Source organism: Topomyia yanbarensis, chromosome 2 (genome assembly GCF_030247195.1).
Source record: "Topomyia yanbarensis strain Yona2022 chromosome 2, ASM3024719v1, whole genome shotgun sequence".
Classification (NCBI taxonomy): domain Eukaryota; kingdom Metazoa; phylum Arthropoda; class Insecta; order Diptera; family Culicidae; genus Topomyia; species Topomyia yanbarensis.
Window position 1 is genome coordinate 358,083,087 of NC_080671.1, and position 22,103 is coordinate 358,105,189.

A 22,103-nucleotide genomic window follows, 5' to 3' on the forward strand; every position below is an offset into this window, starting at 1 on the left:
CACACGCCATTTCTAGTCGGTGTCATTCTTCCTTACTCAGGGAGTAGAACAGCACGCCTGTCAGCCCAAAGTTGTCTTCCGATTCGTGAATGGTGTCCTATCCGTTAATGTTCGCCATGGCCAGGGTGCCGCAATCAGGATGTTACTGGCGTCCATGCTTATGTGCCGGTTAGTACTCCGGTCGGGCCAGAGTACTTTCATTGCTAAGATCTTTAATTGCTGGAATCTCAGGGTCTTAGTAGAAGCGATTCAGGCACGCTTCGTTGGAGTTGTTTTCGGAGGATTTTCTAGAGGTTTGGCATATCCTAAACCCCACCATATTCTAGCAAAACTCCCCAACTCGCGGTAGGTCCAAGAGGGAGGGAGCTCTTGAACCCCTTCCGTGTTGCCCTTTACCCCTGTGTATGTGTATGTGTAACAAAATGCGGCAAAATATCACCTCTGTTTGTCAGAGATGACTAGACCGATTTTCATAAACAATCGGAGTTATAGTTGAAGAGTGCGGCTACACTGCAATTTTCTGCATAAACTGGTACCACCATTGTATCAAAATGATACCAAATTTATTAAAATTTGTGCACAAATAAAGGGCGAACACGAAATTATTGCGACACTGAAAATGTCATACCAATTTTCTTATAATGTTTAAAATCAAACCAAAATTTTAGGGTAGTTTTATACATATATTTACTTCAAAAATCAAAAGAAAAGTTAATCGATGGAGCCTTGAGTGTAAAATTGAACGCATTTTCGCTTGATGCCCTCCATCAAAGTCTTTACAGTGTCATCCGGTACCAGTTTCGCAGTTTTTTTTTCCATTTTCTTAACATGTCCTTCTCGTCTTTGACTGTCTTCTTGTTCTTCCGAAGTTCCCGCTTCATCATTGCCCAGTACTGCTCCACCGGGCGCAGCTCCGGACAGTTTTGCGGATTCATGTCCTTTGGAACAAAATGGACAGAATAGGTCTCATACCACTCCAAGACACTTTTAGAATAGTGGCATGATGCCAAATCTGGCCAAAATAGCTGAGCTTCGTCCTGCTGAACTTCGACATTTTATTCTTCTTAAATTTGTCGTCCACATAGAACTTGCTCTTGCCGGTGAAAAACTCCAACCCCGGAATTTGCTTAAAATCGGCTTTTATATACGTTTCGTCGTCCATCACACAGCAGCCATATTTTGTCAGCATCTTCTCGTAGAGCTACCGTGTCCGAGTTTTAGCCGTCGATTGTTGCCGCTCATCGCGGTTTGGGAAGTTCTGTACCTTGTATGTATGTAGTCCAGCTCTCTTCTTTACATTCTGGACGTAGCTCTGCGACATGCCGGTCTTTTTAGCCAAATCACGGCTTGAGACGTTGTGATTTTCTTTAATCATCCGCTTCACCTTTCCCTCCGTCTTTTTGTTCTCCGGTCCCGGTTTTCTTCCAGCTCCTTTGCCGTGGTCCAACGTCAACCGCTCCTGGAACCGCTTCAACACTCTGGAGACGGTTTAATGGTGAATGTTCAACATTTTTTCCAACTGCCGCGGCATGCCGGTGCGACAGGTCAGGAAATTCCAGGTGTTTGGAAGGAATTTGTTCTCTCGACTCGCGTTGGTTCACCTCCATTTTCGTTGAATCGAAAAACACGACTTCGCGTTTGACAGCATGTAAACAATACACATCAATGAGAAGTGTGCAAAATTTAGTTGATTTTTACCGAATGGTAAAAAAGTTATGCCCTGTTGAATGTATCGCAATAATTTCGTGTTCGCCCTTTACATGGAATTGCCAGTCTAGATCAACAATGTTCAATCAGTCGCTTTGAACATATTGGACGCCTACGACGGCTTGATTCTATATACTGTAAAATGTTCAAAAATGAGAGCAAAGAAAAATTTCGAATAATAATTTTGACGCCTAACGTCTTTGAAATGCATAAAACGTGGATATTTTATGTAATCTCGAAAACAAATTTTTAACGAAAATTTTTGGACTTTTTGGTCCATTTTTGTCTTTTTATTTTGTTTCAAAGTGTTTCAGCGTCGATACGTAGCTCATCAAGTTCGTGGCAGGCGATAATGATGCGAAGTGTACTACGAAAGTAATAGACATTGCCGCAATTATATTAAACAGAATTAGCCATAATGAATGATAGTTTGGAGAAATGAGAAACGCACAGTTGCGCCTCTAGGTGGATTGAAACATGTTTTCTTGAGTTGAAATGATTCTGCTAAAAAGCCGGTCATGTTTTCAGTCACGAAATAGTTACATACCTGAAGGAACTTTTTTTCGAATCCGTCGAACTTGGTTTCCCATCGTCATGGTCGTGGCTATTATTCCGGGTGCCACATGAAATTTGCACGGCTGGAATCCCACTTCCGGTGGTATGCGCGGCGGTGTTCTGAACTATAGTGCTATTATTTTTGCTGCATGTCACGGTTTCCAACCCACGCGACAGTTTCAGCATCTCTTCGCCAAACTGGTGCAGTGCCGTCATGGTGGAAGGAGTTGGTTCCGGAATGCTGTCGGTATTATAACCGACACGAGAAGAGGAATGCAAAATAATAAAAAATGAAAGTTCAGTATGCAACGATGCTATATAGTTTTGAAATAAACATACCTTGATTCCAGTAACCACAGATCGTGATTGTCCAGTGTCGACAGTTCCGTGTCAGTCGAGGCCGCCGAGTGTGCATGATTCGGCGTTGATGGCAGACTAAGTTTAATGATTCGTTTCCACGTATTCCGTCGATCGAGTGCCGGCGTTTGGCCAAGCCAACCACTAGACCAACCACTGGAACCGGCTCCACCGCCCAGATTTTGACTTTGCTGAGCGAGCAGACGAACCGTCAGGGTATACGTGATTAACATTACACAAAGCGGTATGTAAAAGCATACTATTGATCCGACCAGCTTGTAGACCGGATCCGGTATCTGGCAGGTGCCCTCCACCAGCACGGAAGCATGATTCTGGATAATTACAAAAAAAAAAGCGAGAAAGAGAAGTAATCAATCGCAAATGCGGGCTCATCCCGATGGGACCGGGAAGAAATAGCCCTTTCAATTACCTTCGAGTACATTAGGCTCAGCGGCAGGCTCATTGCGATCGATAGTAGCCACACGAAGCTTATCTTCAGCACTACCCGCTTTCGCGTCTTGTTCCGCCCGAACCGCATTGGATAGCGCAGCGAAAGATATCGATCCACCGATATTGTGCACAGATGCATGATGCTTGCGGTGCAGAACAGCACATCCAGACAGATCCACACCAGGCAGTACTCCGACTGCAGAGGAAAGTATCCTGTCGCAGGGAAGGAGAAAAAATGAAAGATGTAATAAAAATCAGCTCAAATGATCACGGGACAGGGCAGTAATTGCATCCAATGAGCAGTTTGTGTCTTGCGCTGGGGGAAAGCTCGGTGTCGTCTTAGTATAAAATAAAATCTTGGTCTTAACTTTCAACGGACCGGCAGTAATGAAGCAATGCATTTAAAATTAAAACAATTTTCGTACTAATTTTTTATCTCGGTAGAGCAGGATCAAGTTACGCATTTGAGTTTGTAAAATACGGGAGCGTCAAGTAATCAGAACATTGTAGATGCAACAGTGTAACACTCCCTTTATTCATCCGATAAAACAAGGATTATTAAGAAACTTTTCACTGTTGGTGAAAAGTGTTTGAGGTTCTCCTTGTGCATTGAAGGAATTAACTTTATCCTACTTTCTGGGTCAACGACGTCAATCCCACGGGAAGGCGCGTAACGCGCAGCTCATCCCAGATGCTCATCGCTCATTGCAGACGTTGATTAATTCAAAATCTTGATGCTTTAATGGAATCCGGACTGGACCGTTCATCATCATCATCATAAAAATTGTATGCTTCACTATCTATTATAGCGACTCCCTTGAAGGTATTTGAAAATTTTATTAATTCATTATTCTATCTTCTGCATTCTGCAGGTCCAATATCGTTATCAACAATTATTCTATATAATCGACTTGTTGCAGCTGACATCCTTTTCTGTTGGGAAGTGCTGCAACATGTTGCTTGACAATGAATATACAATAATGTTGCAACTAAACTACTGATGCCAGCTATGAAATTACTCTTGCCCCATTAAACAGAGAGGAGGAAAAGATTGTGATTGACTGTTGCTTCTGTAGTTAGGGGGGATTTCACCCACACGTGCGAAACAGGGTGTTTTTCATGAAGTTGGAAAGTTGAGTTTTGTTGAGATAGACTGATACTTAGCCCAACATGGATTCCAATAAACAAGTTTTTTTCTTCAGACAAGGAATTTTGGGACACCCCAAAACTTTTTTCTTACAAATGTAATGCTATCCTTAATCATATTTCTGCTCACGTCGCAACACAAAATTCAACAAATGCGGGTGAAAGCATAAGCAACAGCATAAGAGTGTGCCCGTGGTTGCTACTACGTTATTGATCAGGACCAATAGAGAGCTTGAAAATAACATGATGAGCCACATTGTGCACTCTATATTGATACCTGCATGCCGATAAATACCGGCCACGTCCGAATGCTGCTCTTCAGGAAAAGAAAGCAATGTTAGTCCGACACATGTCGCTGCTAGAGACCGAGGAATCCTCTACAAGGAGGAGAGTTGTTCGTAAGTGTTGCCAATAGTGTTATCATATAATAATTGCTCTGAGTAGCCGGCTGCCGAGAATTTGAAGAATTTATCATTTGTCGTATTGATACGATTGGCCAAATAAGCTACTTGAACTCCGGATAGTCCACTATGAGGAGCGTTGCTAATATTTTAATAAATCGTCAACGTTCACTTTTCTATCACACAACGAATTTCTCATGATTTCTATCGTGTCGGTGCGGATTTTATCCGGTGAACGTTTTAATAAAATGCAGAATCTTATAAAAGAGGTATTTGTGTGCGTCCTAATTTTTCCTTGTGTCAGGTACTTTTCTTGTAGATAGTTGGAATTGCGTATGTTTAAGGGTTTCGTAGTAAGAGGGGCTTTTATTAATATTAAACTGAAAAAAAACCAGTTTTAATCTACCTAGCGGTGCAATTGTGCCTTTCTCATTTCTCTAAACTATGGCTCGGTGGCTGTTAATGTTCAACATAATTGTGGAAATGTCCATTACATTGTTAGTACACTTTGCACTTATACACACTGGCTTGCCAGCCAGGAACTTGATGAGCTACGTGTCGACGGTGAAACACTTGAAACAAAAAATAGCCTTCATTAGCCTAATCACCATTAGATCAATGTTATCTGCTTGCTAACTCATTTTGTCATGCGGGGGTGGGTGTGTGAGGAGGGCGAAAGTCCCATGAACGAACGACTCCCCAGCTTAAATTGGTATGCTTTGTGATATAGTGGTGGTTCAAAGATGATGGGGTTGAAAGGGAGGGGTATGAGGGCAGGATGGGATGGTGATCTGAGGGGTGATTTAAGGAGATTTTTAAGAGAAGGGAGTGAACAGTAGAGGGAGGGTGTAATACCTCTCCGTAAACCATCAACTACGCCCCAGTTAAAATCCAGAAACCTTATGCGAGTCAAAAAAAAATTACGTTTTATGCACCTTAAAGACATTTAGCATCAAAAATGAAAATTCTATTTTTAATTTTTCCTATAGTTTATATGAGAAATTTCTGTGTGGCCGCACTCTTAAACCCGTAATTCCGGAACCAGAATTTCGATCGATCCAAAATTCAATAGCAGCCGATGGGAAGGTTGCACCTTTCATTTGAGACTAACCTTTCTATATAAGAAAGGCAAAAAAGATTTTTTTGCCCATTTTGCATCTTTGAGATAAAAAAAACATATGCTCACGACAGGATTTACTCGAAGTTTGCTTGGTTCGTCTGATGGAGCCCATCAAATCGAATTTCATATAAGGCTGAAAAAATCGGGTCAAAAAGCTGTCAAAATCGAGGATAGACAAAATCAAAGGTAGGGACTGATACAATCGGGTCAAGCACAAAATTATTCCATTCCAAAAATACTCATATTGTTGAGGTTAAGGTTGAGATAATTGATCAAATCCAGAAGTCGCCATCTTGGATTTTAAAATGGCTTCAAAACATCGATTTCCGTCAAGTACTAGTCAATCTTATTCGGTAAATATCAAATTCTTGAGGTTATAGTGAATTTAGCTGAATCGGAAGGCGCCATCTTGGATTTAAAAATTGCTTCAAGCTTCGATTTCCGTCATGTACTAGTTAACCCTATACTGACTTTTATTACGCGGGAAAAAATTGTTCCCAAAATCGTGGAACAAACACGTGTTGCCTTTCTCATATCGAAAAGACATGCAATCACTCTAAAAAACGTCGCTAATTTTTTACTGACATAAGGTTTCTGGATTTTAACAGGAGCGTAGCTAGTGGTGCACGAAGAGGGGTTACACGCCCCTCCCCTCTCTGATTACCACCTTTGTATATTCCCTTCATTGCACCCCCCTCAAACCCTATCCATTATTCATACCCCTCTCCTTCTCAACCCCATCATCTTTATACCACCGCTACATCACAAGGAATCCCAAATTGAGCTGGAGAGTGGTTCGTTCGTCGGTTTTTCACCCTCCTCACATACCCACCCTCGCTTGTCAAAATTAGTTAGCAAGAATACAATATGATATTTTATTTTGTTTCAAGTGTGTCACCGTCGACACGTATCTAATCAGCTTCGTGGCTGGCGAGCCAATGTGTATAGGTGCAAAGTGTACTAATGATGTACCGTCGCGCGGGGCTTCTTTGCGCACTTTTTATCAATTTTTCAATTTTGACGAATTATAACTCCTTTAATAATCGATGGATTTGTACCATATCAGCACAGATTTATCGTCATCGTATATTTATTATTTATGCCAAATATGAGCAGAATTGGTTCACACATAAAAATGTTGTTCATATAGCGCTCAAAAATATTTTTTGTGGACTAGCTGGGAGCTACTTTGCACACTTCTTGAATTCGGTATAAAAAAAAATTAACCAGTTTTATTTACTTTCATTGAAATATCATTAATTTATACTGTTATCAGAGTCTTTTCAACAATAAAGCATCACGCGTTTATCGCATTTTCTAAAATAAAGGATTCATTTTAATTTTAGATTTAAAACGTTACTTGTCATAAAAACTTGAGTGGGTTGAGACTGAATATTGTTTTTCGTTTAGAAAAAAAGAAAAATGACGGAAAATGGCAATATCAGCTTATTTCTAGTATGTCGGAATAGGTTTTAAGAGCATTTAAAGATTTTTTGAATTATCAATTATAAAAATAGCCAGGTGGGATAGAAAATTTCCTAAAATAAAAAAAAGTGAAATAAGGGGCTATTTATAACGTATATTTGAGTGCTAAATTGATGGCGTAATTAGTACACGTACATACAAGAAACAAACGAAAAACGCCATTTTACAGCACTCAAAAACCTTCAAATGCTCATAAAAACCGATCCTGACGTACTAGAAACAAACGGAAAAAACATTTTTCATATTTTTTATTCTTCTTTCCAAAAAACAGTATGTGGTCTCGGTACACTTAAGATTTTCTGTTTTGTAGAGCAGTCTTATTTTACGAGCCTCCAATCACTTTTATCGACCCTTGAAATATTTTATTTGTTTTGGTAAACAGTATTAAGAAAAACGACAAAAGGCATATGCACTATGTTTAAAAGACATGGCTCTACAAATGTCAAAGGTATAATAAAGCTAAAATATTCAGTCACTCCTGGTCTTGACGGCATACCTTCATGTGTTCTCAAGAAATGCGCGAATTTACTAATTTTACCGCTGACAACTCTATTCAACAGTTCCTTCAGGCATTGTCGTTATCCTTCCAGCTGGAAAAGATCAATTATATTTCCTGTATGCAAAAAAGGAGATCGGCGAAATGTTGAAAATTACAGAGGAATTACATCGTTGTGTGCCTGCTCCAAAGTTTTTGAGATCATAATGAGCGATGTGCTCTATGCATCCTGCCAAAGCTACATTTCTCCTGATCAACACGGATTCATCGCAAAAAGATCAACTTCCACGAATCTCGCTCAATTCGTGTCATTCTGCTTACGTAATATGGACGCTGGTGCTCAGGTTGACACTGTATACACCGACTTGAAATCAGCATTTGACAGAGCTGATCACGCAATACTTTTGGAACGGCTGAAGTTATTAAGAGTGTCTCTTGACCTGATCCGTTGGCTCGAATCTTATCTGAGAGATCGAACACTTGTAGCAAAAATTGGATGTGTGTTCTCTGCCCCTTTTACGAACAACTCGGGTGTTCCCCAAGGAAGTAACTTGGGTCCACTCTTATTCACACTCTTTATCAATGATCTAGCCACGGTATTACCTCCGGGTTGTCGTATATTCTACGCTGATGACGTTAAATTATACATGATCGTCAAGTGTATCAGTGCTTAGCTTGACAACAGCTCTTGGACACTTTCAATGACTGGTGCTCCTTAAACTCGCTTACAATTAGTATTCACAAGTGCAGTGTAATATCGTATCATCGCAAGCACAAGCCAATTTCGTACGACTACTGTATTGGAGATCAACATCTTGAGCGTGTACGACAAGTGTGTGACCTTGGAGTCACTTTGGATTCTGCACTCACTTTCCGACCTCACTTCGACTATATAATTAACAAGGCAAACCGCCAGATGGGATTCATGTTTAAAATTTCTTCGCTCACTGTACTGCGCATTGGTACGGTCGATATTGGAATCTATCTCCATAATATGGTGTCCGTATCACGCAACATTGATAGCAAGAATTGAAGCCATTCAAAGAAAATTCGTTCGTTATGCATTAAGACGCCTTCCGTGGCAGGACCCTATTAATCTTCCGCCGTACGAAGACCGCTGTATATTATTAGGTCACCACACGCTTGAAACAAGAAGTAGAGTAGCCCAGTAGTCAACTCCACATCTATGCACCAGAACGTACCAGAACGTGTGCTCCGTCAACGAAGCTTTTTGCTGTTGGAACATAGGAACTCCCATTATGGTGGTCATGATCCGATTCGTTTCATGTCTGCCATATTCAACGATGTGTTTGCGGATTTCGATTTCAACGTGTCATCCACCACTTTCAAGAACCGGCTGCTAAGGAGTCTCTGACTTGACAGTTATTTACCGACGACTTTTTAATCTGTTTTAATTTGCTGCTTTTCTTTTTATATATTTTTTTACTTCTTCTTTACTTTTTTGTATTAGCCTGTTTTGTTACATTTTTTTTCTTTTATTTTTATGGTTAAGTTATTATTGTTATTATTAAGTTCTGTATTGTGTATTCAATTGAAAATATATGGGGTTTTTATGCCAATTTGAGAAGAGTTAATGTTTCACTCAAATTGGCTTTTCCCCATCCCCACATTCATTAAGACCAATTAGGTCAGATGATAAATAAAATAAAATAAATAAATGTCATTACTAAATCGATCTTCTGTACGTGAACTAGTACACAACTTTATGAACATTATTCATAAAACCAAAGGTTGACTTATGATGTTATTCATAGCTTTAGGAACTTTAGTTCACAAAATCTAAACAATCTGGATACTTTCTCGTGAACTATTTCTCGAAACCCGAAATTTTATTCTTGAATCCATACAATCCTCGTGAGCCAATTCATTATTCTAAATATATTGGTCATGATCCAATATCCGTGCTCGAGAAAGAGTTTACCAAATCATGAAATGTTATTCATGTATTCGTGAACTGGTTCATGATCCCTAGTATGCTAGTCACGATTTACCATTCGTGTCCATGAAATATTTGACGAAATCGTAAAATATTCGCGTGGTCGTGAACTGTTTCATGATACCTAGAATAATAGCCACGACCTACCATTCATGAGTTAGCTAAATCATAAAATATTTTTCATATATTCGTGAATTGTCAACTGTTGTTACGGCATTTAATTAGCAAGGGACTGGAAAGTGAAGTATATTTTTCAATATTAAGAGCCATAGTACTCAAGGGAGAGCAAGGAGTTGAAGGGAGAAAGTATAGAAAAGCGTGGAAGGGTCATTTGAGCAAGCTTAGAGTTTACCGGCGACTTAACCCTTTGTCTGCTACCGTAGGAGTCAAGGTTTTTTGGTATTAAAAATGCGAATCAGTCTGAGTCTACGGCAGGTCCGGACAAGCGTAAAGCAACAGAAAAAGAAAACTACGCTGACCACCAAAAATACATTATAGAGCGATAAATCGTGTTCGTTATATAATTCATAGAACAAGATCCCGCCTATTAGTCACACATTTATGCCCCTATTTATATTGTCGATAAACTCCGAGTACACAAACCGATAATTACCAAAAAAATAACAGATCGGGATATGGCGAAAAAATTACGAATATCATAATAAAACTGCTGCTATCATGAACATCAGTCACATCACTCCACGTGTCAAATTCGAAAGTAAGCTCTAGAATAAAATATCATGATAACGTGCAAATAAATATCAAAAATCGTGACTAAGATCCTGAAATCATGAACATAAATCACTCTACTCGTGACTAAAATCTCACGATAACGTGATTAGAAATTATCAAAATTGTGACAAAGATCCTGGAATCATGAATATAATTCACATTACTCACACGAAAATCGTGACTAGTATCCTGAAATCATGAGCATGAATCACTCGAATACCACGAAATAGAAATTACTCATGACTAAAATACCACGAAATAGAAATTACGAAAATCTAGACTAAGATCCTGAAATCATGGACATAAATCACGCTACTCTGACAGAAAAATCCGATAGCAAACTCATGAATAAAATATTAAGGTAACTTGATGAAAAAACACAAAAATCGCGAATAACCTTTTGCAATCATGAACATCGTTCAACTGTCGGCTGTGTATTCCAAAACTATGAACAAGGATCACAAAATTACTAAACATGTCCAGGGAACAACCACACTAACCATACCAAACATTCTAATATAACGCCATGTATATATTCGACGCGAACTAGTTTTTGGAAGCACAAATAGATTCATGAATACGAGGGTTATTTTTCAAAACAGTAGCAACTTCAGACATTATTCCTATTTTTTTTAATTCGAGGTTTTTTGTTACTTTACCTTTTGCTGTTTTGTCTTCTGTAGGAATAATGTCTGAAGTTGCTATAGTTTTGAATAATAACCCTCGTATTCATGAATCTATTAATCTATTGCGATAGGAACATGAAAAAATCCTTCTCGCGAAAAAAAACGATGCACCGAAAAATAACGCATCGAGAAATGTCAAACGACAAACGAAAATGAAAATGAGAGAGACATTTCCGCTTAAACTCTACATCGATAAATCTTGAGCGTTTTTTCAAAACGTCATATCTGCAATGAGTTACTCTCTTTGTTTACTTTCTCTTTCGATTTTTACGGCGTCACTATAACACTTTTCACTTATTTTACAATACAGATCGAAAGACTGTGGTTTTAACTAGCATATTATGCAAAGAGTTGAGGAATAAATGTTAAAGTGACCGAATTATTAACAGAAGAGAAAGTAAACAAAGAGAGTAACTCATTGCAGATAAGACGTTTTGAAAAAACGCTCAAGAAATGTCACATAGAGAAATGGAGAGGAATATTTCCGCTGGAATCAGCAGTGACACAAGACTAAGAAAAGCTGATCGTCGTCATTTCATGTGCCAGTGTTAAGCCGTGCGGGTGTGTCTGGAGTCTCCGTCGCCAAACATAGTCTTGGCACATGCGACAAAGCCAAGTGGCATATAAGCTGCAAAGATTGATATAAAGACAGGTAATTAAGCAGTAAATAATGTGAGAGAAAGTAACCTTCACAAGTGTCGCATGTATACTCTCATTCTTAGGAAGAGTTCGTTCCGTTCGGCCGGCAAAAACCTTGCGCGAGAGCAGCCTGTCAGAAAGGACACTGAGGAGTGGTGCAAAAGCACACGGAAAGGTAAATGTTTTCTATCTTGACGAGCTGGTCGTGAATAAAGAAAATTACATTTTAGAAAACAAATAAGGCTTCAGCACGAACCACGTCCAAGGCAAGCAGCGAGCCGAAAAAGAGTCTGAAAGAAAGGATTGATTGATTGAGAACCGCAACCATCAGAAAAATCGCCCCAAGGCAAGGGTAAGACCAAATCAGGCCATATCAGTAGAGAAACTAGCTCCCTGTAGGGCGGTTTTTTCTTGGTTTTCTTTCTCCAGAGACGGACGGCACGGAACGGGACGTTTTTCTTGGCCAAATACCGGGTAACTCCTGCACGGGCTGAGCACGAAACAAACAGCGGCACGGATCGGAGTGATACACTTGTCAAGCCAGCGACAAACGACGCACATAGAGTGAATACAATTGTCGTTTCAGGCGCGAAGGAAGGCGCAAATCGAGCCGACACATTCATCGCGCGCGCAACGGACTTCGACAGGGATCGAGTCAGCGCATCTGTCGACCCTGAGATAAACGACGGCACAGATCAACTCGGCGCGACTCACACGAACGAGCCAAGCGTCGGTACGCAGGGCGCCGGCGTGAGACAAGGAGTGGAAGCATTCCACTACTGGAGCGAAAAGACGGGGGATTGGCCGCCCGTATCGAACGACTGTTTCCTGAGCCGACGGAGGCGAGCTCAGAGTCATCGTCACGATCCTACGATACCGTGTGACGTCGAGTGCAGACATGTCGATGGTGAGTACGTTCCATCACTGGGGATGAAGGCGAGGAGTAAGCTAATAGAGTGAGCGGAGATTAGGTTCAGATCGAAGTGGAAAATGGTGGAGGGATAAAGCGAAGGAGGAGTGATTAGAGGAAGAGTGCAGAAGATAAGAGCATAAGACTTGGGGCGTGTGAAACTGTGTCACAATAAATTTATGTATGAGCAAATTTTGTGGTTCTTTATTGGTATGCGGAAATGCAACACCTCATACATGACAGAAGTAATCACTACACTCAGGCAAGACCATGCGTCCTCCCCACGCACACCTTATGCCCCGTGGATTAATTCCCTGGATGATCAAAGAAGCATCAAATAAACATAGACACTAGTCTTCTCAGTCCAAAGAAATGTCAGCCCGATCACCCGGCGAATGCGTCATCCCTTACAATGCCATTAAAACAACGAATATTTAAAATTGCATGCGACAAAATATGTCAACTTTGACAAAAATGAAATGAAAACTACTACTAATTTCCAACAAAAAATAGTTGCATAACCAAAGTGACTCACTGCACTGTTGGGTCCCAACAAAAGTTGGTGTAAAGGGACGCGGATGAAAAAAAAATGACCACCTAAGCGAACAGGTGCTGTGTTTGAGCAGGTGACATACTGATGGAATCAGCGCAAATCGTCCTATTTCCAATAGACCTGATAAATGTGTGTATTAAGTTGGCGACAGTCGTTGTCGATTAGTGACCGTATTTGTACGACTAAGATAAAGTCCGAATCTTAGGATTTCATTCAACCACCAACGGCAAGGACCAAAGGTAACTCAAACTGGCCTCAGCTTGAGGCATGAGGTAAGATGTTTTACACGGAGAAATATTCCGAAGAACACTAGAGAAACTTGGATATTCACGTTCTCAATCTCAACCTTAGGACAGAATTGTGATGGTAAAATTAGCGCAAGTTTGTGTTGCGTCACGGGTTCCAAACGTTAGGTAACTAAACCATGCATAAGAACTCAGCAAACGAAGAATGACACGCAGATAACCAGAGGACAAATAATTTTCGGGATGTGGGCTGTATTGCCTTTCTGAATTCCAATTCCAAAATCCTGTCTTTCGCCATTTTTGTGCAACATCCGCCATTGTTGTACAACAGAGCCCAAACACGTTGTATATTATAATCACCAACAGCGGATCAGAAAATCTGAACCTGGGACATGTCCATAACTTCAATCCCACGTTCTGCGATGAAATAAATATCAATTTCCATAGAGATTCGCTAACCATAGAAAGAGGAATCAACTATTAGTGGATACAGTAGATATACTAGCAGTTTAAGTGCTTATTCGCGAGTACATTTTCCTACAAATGTTCTGTTTTATCTTCTTCCTATAAAAGAATTCGATTCCCTGTTCTATTCAATATTCGTATTCATTACGATATGAATCAGGCAAATCATCATTTTCTCCCTGTGATCATTATGCTAAGTACCTAGACGGGTGAAAGCGTTTTAGGGTTTCACAAAAACAAAATCTCTGGATATAAGAAATATTTATCCTCGATTCCCCATAAACTCGAGAAGGAAATGTTTCGACTGTGCAGTCAATGACTACTGCGTTTTTAATCTACGCCAACGTTTCGATCCGAGGTTGGATCTTTTTCAGGATTGGATTAACATCGACAAAGTTAATGCAGCCCTGAAGAAGATTTAAACCTCGTATCGAAACGTTGGCGTAGGTTAAAAAGTATCGACGCTATAGTTTGCCAGCCGAAACATTTCCTTCTCAAGTTAATGGTTCCAGTGGAAATTTGCGAAAAAAATCCACATCAAGTTTGCTCGAACCGAATATCCATCTGGTTCGACTCGAACAGACCACGTCGTCCCGAAAGGGCTGCCTATCTAAGAGCCGGTGTGCTTGGGCGAGTTAAATGATATAAAACAAGTCCTGAATAATTAGCTATCTCTTAGGTGCCAGTCCCTGCATTTCTCTCCCGAAACTATCAAAACCCAAGGTCAAAAGAGTCGTTAACTAGACGGATCCTCATGTCCCCCAACCAAGCGAATTGATATATCCACTTGTAAGTATTGGCACACGTTTACCAACCAGCCATGAAGACGTCCGAACCAATGAGAATGACCCATGCCAGTCGAAGGCCACAGGTCCAGCGCCACATCGTACAGTTCCTGAACTGTTTTAGCTTGAATTGTAATATATGTTTAGGGCTACTTACAGATTTCATTTCGGTGGTAGTAAGTGTCTCATTCTCTCTTTTAAAATTTCATATCTACGATATTGCAGCTTACTGCTGATCATCTATTCTGGCATTTCTACACCGTTAATCTGTCGTCTCATAGAATCGAAGTCTCAGCCATCAAATACGCCATTTCCTTCAGAGCTTTGCTGGTGCGAATACCAACTATCCGAAAGGAAAAAGGCATTAAATATCAGTTTATTCATATTCCCTAATCTAATAATCAATAGAGGTTCTCTACCGATTTTAATGCAGAAACGCTAATGATGCGACCATCAAGAGTACGTCAGGCAACCTTAATTGAACCCCTTCGACACCAGTTTGGCCTTATCAAGCCATAACGCGGGTGCTGTCATGAAAACTGCTGAATAGGAGTTGAGACCAGTTGGAGGCAACATCTATTGTTGCTCCAAATGTATGTGATGCAAGACTGATTTTGATAGTTCCATCAAGCCTAGTTTGCATACCTTACATAACCAGAGTCACTGTTCTCCATTCATCCACAATTCTCTAGCGGTCTTTTAAATAAAACTTAACTGACGTGACGCCTTTGAGACAATCGACGAACGTTGTAAATCGAACGTTAACTTCGCGTCTAACTGAACTCCTAAATCCCATACCTGATTTTTTTTATTTTAACACCTTAATGATAAGTGTATTTCTACACAGCAAAATAAATCATGTAACTTTACGTCTTGCCAGATGCAAATAAAAGGAGCGTCCCAATCCACATAAATTTACATACCATTACATGTAAAAATGTGAGAGGTTCCGCCTTTTCTAGGTCACTCAGTCTAAATTTTACATCAAAAGAGTCACAATATTCAATTTTATATATCAAAGCATGTATAATCCTATTATCGGACAGAAAAATACGTCGCTGCGTTGTTTACGTCGAATTTAATTTTCATTTTTTCTAAGAGTGTACAGCACCAATCAACAAACAATTGAAGCAGACCTTGCAAGTGCCAACGGTTCCATATAGTACGAACTACAAGATAAATCAACCACATATACCAGTTTACATCCATCTCTCAAAAGTAATGCGATAACGTTGAAAAACAATATGAAAAATAAAGGTTCTAAGTTACTGCCCTATGGAACACCTAATTAATTCGAGAACTGCGTTGATATCCAACCATCCAAATTCACTCGTAGAATTCTGCAGGAAAGAGAAGAATTCAACCAAAACACCACTTGTGAAGAAATCCCGAGACGAGATAACTCGCAAAGAAGCATCCTGTGATCATTTTTGTTGAACGCTGCTTTCAGATCAGTGTAGATGGTATCCATCTATCTGCGTATCTGTGTAATCTCTTTTTTATCAGAATGAGATGTAATTCTTTGCACAGTCTAACATAGAACACCTCACAATAATCTCAAAAGCTTTCGAAGATGTCGAAACACTGGTTATTCCACGATAATTAGCAACATTCCATCGATCACAATCCTTGAAGTCCCATTGTATGACTACTTCTATATGCGAGGAAATTCAACAAAAGCGGGGGAAAGAATACAAATTAATTTAAAAGCCGCTTGTAACACAATGCTCGAAGGAGCAGTACGTACTAATTTATTAAGTCTATTCCTGTACAAAAGAGTCCTACTTCTTCCAAGCATGAGATTTCTCATCCAACAAACACAGATGTCAAAACAATTTGTTTAATCATGTCAGTGTTTGCCCACACAATTCAACAGGTGTTCAATCATTGCCAACTTTCTAACCTGGAATTTTCCGCCCACTTATTCAAACGCACCCAGTAGCATTCCACCCACGTATTCACGAGCTACACAAATTACCAGACAACAACGCCGAAGTTGAACAAAGTTTGACTTTAATAGACACACTCACCCATCAAGGCACAGCAACACATGGAAGCAAATGCTGAACTCATCACACGAGACATTAATGTCGACCCGAACCATGGACCCATCAACTGGAAAGACAAGTGTAATATCCTCCTGCCATCGTTCTGTTCCGGTTGGCGAGCCGCTCCCTCTGGAACCGACCGATTTTCTGTCGATTTCAGTAATTGCAAATGTACGCTCCAGTACTCCATCCCCTCCGCTTCCCATCCCAGATTACGGGGCCAACTTTTAGCGGGCGCAATAAATTTGGTATTTGGGAATTGATTCTCGTTCATGCGTTTTTAATGATACCAACCAAAAGCCCGCCTCGCACGTGAAATCCGAACCGCAAGGATTAAAGCGATCGATCGGTCGTTCAGCTTGTTTGCGGCACAGCCGCCCACCTTCCCTTGTCTTCTATTGAGGGTTTTCTGGTGCTTTCGGAACTGTGGGCTCATCAGTGATTAGGGTTGTCAAATTCCTAGGGAAGAGTTTGTGAAGGGAAACGAGTAAAGAGCTAGGAGAACGAAGAACGAAGAACGAAGAACGAAGAACGAAGAACGAAGAACGAAGAACGAAGAACGAAGAACGAAGAACGAAGAACGAAGAATGAAGAACGAAGAACGAAGAACGAAGAACGAAGAACGAAGAACGAAGAACGAAGAACGAAGAACGAAGAACGAAGAACGAAGAACGAAGAACGAAGAACGAAGAACGAAGAACGAAGAACGAAGAACGAAGAACGAAGAACGAAGAACGAAGAACGAAGAACGAAGAACGAAGAACGAAGAACGAAGAACGAAGAACGAAGAACGAAGAACGAAGAACGAAGAACGAAGAACGAAGAACGAAGAACGAAGAACGAAGAACGAAGAACGAAGAACGAAGAACGAAGAACGAAGAACGAAGAACGAAGAACGAAGAACGAAGAACGAAGAACGAAGAACGAAGAACGAAGAACGAAGAACGAAGAACGAAGAACGAAGAACGAAGAACGAAGAACGAAGAACGAAGAACGAAGAACGAAGAACGAAGAACGAAGAACGAAGAACGAAGAACGAAGAACGAAGAACGAAGAACGAAGAACGAAGAACGAAGAACGAAGAACGAAGAACGAAGAACGAAGAACGAAGAACGAAGAACGAAGAACGAAGAACGAAGAACGAAGAACGAAGAACGAAGAACGAAGAACGAAGAACGAAGAACGAAGAACGAAGAACGAAGAACGAAGAACGAAGAACGAAGAACGAAGAACGAAGAACGAAGAACGAAGAACGAAGAACGAAGAACGAAGAACGAAGAACGAAGAACGAAGAACGAAGAACGAAGAACGAAGAACGAAGAACGAAGAACGAAGAACGAAGAACGAAGAACGAAGAACGAAGAACGAAGAACGAAGAACGAAGAACGAAGAACGAAGAACGAAGAACGAAGAACGAAGAACGAAGAACGAAGAACGAAGAACGAAGAACGAAGAACGAAGAACGAAGAACGAAGAACGAAGAACGAAGAACGAAGAACGAAGAACGAAGAACGAAGAACGAAGAACGAAGAACGAAGAACGAAGAACGAAGAACGAAGAACGAAGAACGAAGAACGAAGAACGAAGAACGAAGAACGAAGAACGAAGAACGAAGAACGAAGAACGAAGAACGAAGAACGAAGAACGAAGAACGAAGAACGAAGAACGAAGAACGAAGAACGAAGAACGAAGAACGAAGAACGAAGAACGTAGAACGAAGAACGAAGAACGAAGAACGAAGAACGAAGAACGAAGAACGAAGAACGAAGAACGAAGAACGAAGAACGAAGAACGAAGAACGAAGAACGAAGAACGAAGAACGAAGAACGAAGAACGAAGAACGAAGAACGAAGAACGAAGAACGAAGAACGAAGAACGTAGAACATAGAACGAAGAACGAAGAACGAAGAACGAAGAACGAAGAACGAAGAACGAAGAACGAAGAACGAAGAACGAAGAACGAAGAACGAAGAACGAAGAACGAAGAACGAAGAACGAAGAACGAAGAACGAAGAACGAAGAACGAAGAACGAAGAACGAAGAACGAAGAACGAAGAACGAAGAACGAAGAACGAAGAACGAAGAACGAAGAACGAAGAACAAAGAACAAAGAACGAAGAACGAAGAAAAAAGAATTCCTAACAAGTACCATCTCTAACAAGTTTAATTACCTTATCGCCTTGGCGTAGCAATAGTTAGTCGCACAATCTTAACATTAGCTTTGTACTGGTGAAAAACTGCTTGCATTACTCCTACAGCTAATTGGAGACGATTGGCATGTCGTTGGTATAGATATATAGCTAATGCGTTGGTAGCAATGCTACTGAGTGGCATGCTAAGTTTCATTGACATTTATTGCATAATTAATTCCAGTTGCTTCGAAACCGAGTAACGATCCAGAAGATGGTATGAGATCCATCCTTTAGACATTCAGTGGAGGCGGAAAACTTTCTTCGAAGTTGTATAGTATTGTTTTATTTAAATATAAATATCTATCTATAGCTTGATATTGGAGAGAGTGTCGAGATAAAGTAATTCAGGGGAAAATGGTGAAACTTAACCAAGCGCGAGCTTCTTCAATTGTAAATAAATTGTATTGTATTTTGTTCTTAAATATGATTGAAAAATAATAGAAATGCGCATAGATATGGCAATTTATATTCGGTTTGGACACGTTTATTGAATTCAGAAACTCTTCCATTTTGAGTCCTCGTAAATATAGCTCAGATGCATTTATATGGTTATGGAAGACACCTTATGGCTGTCTTTCTATATTAAAATGTAGAAACGCCCAGCTTGGTCAAAGCTGGATTTTCGGTTGTTTAAACCACCACAGTTCTAAGGAAAAATAGCTTGGAAACCCAATATACTTCTATTCTTTTCTATTCTATTCTCACCCTTACACAGCCAGTATTGAAAAGCATCCTGGAAAACACTGCAGCTATTCTGTAGTATTTTTCTTGTCAACACTAATTTGTAGCATATTATAAAATGTTACAAATATTAAAACGGCCAGGCCTACTGTGCAGAGTTAAGTTTGAAGATGTTTCAATATTATACGGCAATTGAATTATTCATTTAAAAGATGTTTCAATATTATACGGCAATTGAATTATTCATTTAATGAACAATACGACCAACGAATCGTTTTGAAACTTAATTGAGGAAGAAACGAGGACAACCGTACCGACTGTTTCGGTTTATAGGGGGTTAGGATAAAACATTAGGGGTGACTTGGCTAAGAAGGTTAATGTCACTCCTTTGGTCCATTGGGATGGGACGGAGATATTTAATCCTTACCCTGGCAAATGATCCTAGGTTAAAGCGCCTTTCCTCGCTCTTGGGAATTCATATACTTTAAAAAAAATATACTTTAAATATACTTTAAAAAAAGTTTGGCATGAAAGATTTAAGGTAGGGTAAGAGGTTCAGCGTGAAAAAATCACTTTTTTGCGAATTTTGTAGAATATTATGTGAACCGAATTGGACAAAATTTTGGTGCATTATAACGCATCATTTCTATAACCTTCTGTAATTTTTTCAGGCAAAAAAGGCGACTCGGTGACGCTTTTTGGAATGGCAGTTAACATCGCATATTGTTTTTTTTTTCATAGACGTTCTACAGAAAGCTTCGTCACCGAGTTGTCTGTCGGTATTTTTTAATGAAAAAATTACAGAATGTGATGCATTATGCAAAAGTTTTGATCAATTCACTTCATTCAAATTTCTAAAAAAATTGCCAAAAAAGTGTATTTTTCACGCTGACATCCTTAAAGCACCACCCCCACCCCCTTAAGAAACAATATTTTTTGGATAAATTTCTTGTAAAATTAGAAGTACAAAAAGCGGGCCAAAAAGCGATCCCCGCCCGATCAGAATGAAATAACAAGATTATAACAGAATGCTGTTTACCTAACATATTGTGTTATAAGTTTGGTCTCGTTAGTAGTTAAAATAACAGAAAATTATAACAAGTAACAACGGGAGATATAGTTTTGAAATATTCTTGTTATGTGTTTCTGATCGGGCAGAGGCACCTAACTTGCGCCGCCGGATTTCTGTCATAATTTATATATCAAAAATTGTGGAATTCGATTGGAAATCAAATGCAACTGGTTTAGTACATTGCACGCATCTGTGGCCAGAGTTACGGTAGTTTAAGTACCTGAGTATTGCTGGTATTATGAAACGCAAAAAGCGCAAAAAAGTACAAAAATTATATTAAAAATTTGTTTTTTTTTTCATGAAAAAAGGAATCAAAAGTGGGTAGGGTGTTTCTAAATTCACTTAAATCTGACAATTTACTTTTAATGGTTCTAGATAATTTCGTATAGCTTTTACAAAATTTAAGAAAATCTCATTCTAAAAAACTGTCGAAAATACTGCACAGTGGGCCAACAGCGACCCCAGAAATACTTAGTTATGCTACACTATCTTATTGCTATTATCCAAAAAAACTTCAATGAAGTCGAATAAGTTGAATTTACTAGGCAGTTTTACTACTTTACGTAGTAAAATCACCAGGTAAATTCGACTTATTCGATTTCATTGAAGTTTTTAAGTATTTCTGGGGTCGCTGTTGGCCCACTGTGCAGTATTTTCAACAGAGTTTTTTAGAATGAGATTTTCTTAAATTTTTTAAAAGCCATGCGAAATTATCTCGAACCATTTAAAGTAAATTATCAGATTTAAGTGAATTTAGAACCACCCTACCCACTTTAAAAATATATTCATGAAAAAAAAACAAAATTTTAATATAATTTTTGTTCTTTCCATTTTTTACTAACATGACCTAGGTGGGGTTCAGAATTTTTGAAGGCAAACGTTTTGCTCTAACCAGGGATGCCAAAGGTACCGGTAAACTACATTTTTAGCGGTATATTTACATTTGTACAAGCCGTACAGCCCGCTACAGCGACGCATCACTACAGCTCTTGCCAGAACGGTAGCCAAACCGATTACATTTTCCCGTAGAGCAGTAGAATACATTTTTGTTTTGCTGCTGTACTCTGACTGCTCGGTGAGAGTGTGGCGTAGTAAAGTTTGTTCTCTCGCTTTGTACACTTTTCTCTGCATAGTCAAAGGGAGAGGCCCGCACACGAAAGCTGTAATGCCGGTCGTGGCGTAATCGAACCGCATTCATTGTCTTTGTTTTTTATTAAAAATATTGAATAGATTAAAAATATTAAAAACTGTAAAATAAGGAAAGAGAAGCTGTACCGCTCGCGTCTGGTGGCTGTACTGGGGGCAGTATTTCTTGTCATGTTACTGCTTTGCTTACAGACTACCGTACAGCGCTGAGCGTCCTGCACTAGCGAACGACAGCAGCGTCAAAAGAGAAATGAGAATGTAGGCAGAAAAATTAC

General features: G+C 39.7%; 1 protein-coding gene across 9 annotated transcripts in view; it reads right to left on the reverse strand.

Annotated features, from left to right (window-relative positions):
* The window catches only part of LOC131684319 (uncharacterized), a 350,826-nt gene that overhangs the window by 38,887 nt on the left and 289,836 nt on the right, over positions 1 to 22,103 (reverse strand). For all 9 annotated transcript variants that reach the window (XM_058967078.1, XM_058967079.1, XM_058967080.1 and 6 more), the window contains 3 exons: positions 3,050 to 3,282; positions 2,602 to 2,951; positions 2,255 to 2,503 (listed from right to left, as the gene is read on the reverse strand). In XM_058967078.1, the coding sequence (XP_058823061.1) occupies positions 2,255 to 2,503; positions 2,602 to 2,951; positions 3,050 to 3,282 (832 nt within the window). The remainder of the gene's footprint in view (positions 1 to 2,254; positions 2,504 to 2,601; positions 2,952 to 3,049; positions 3,283 to 22,103) is intronic.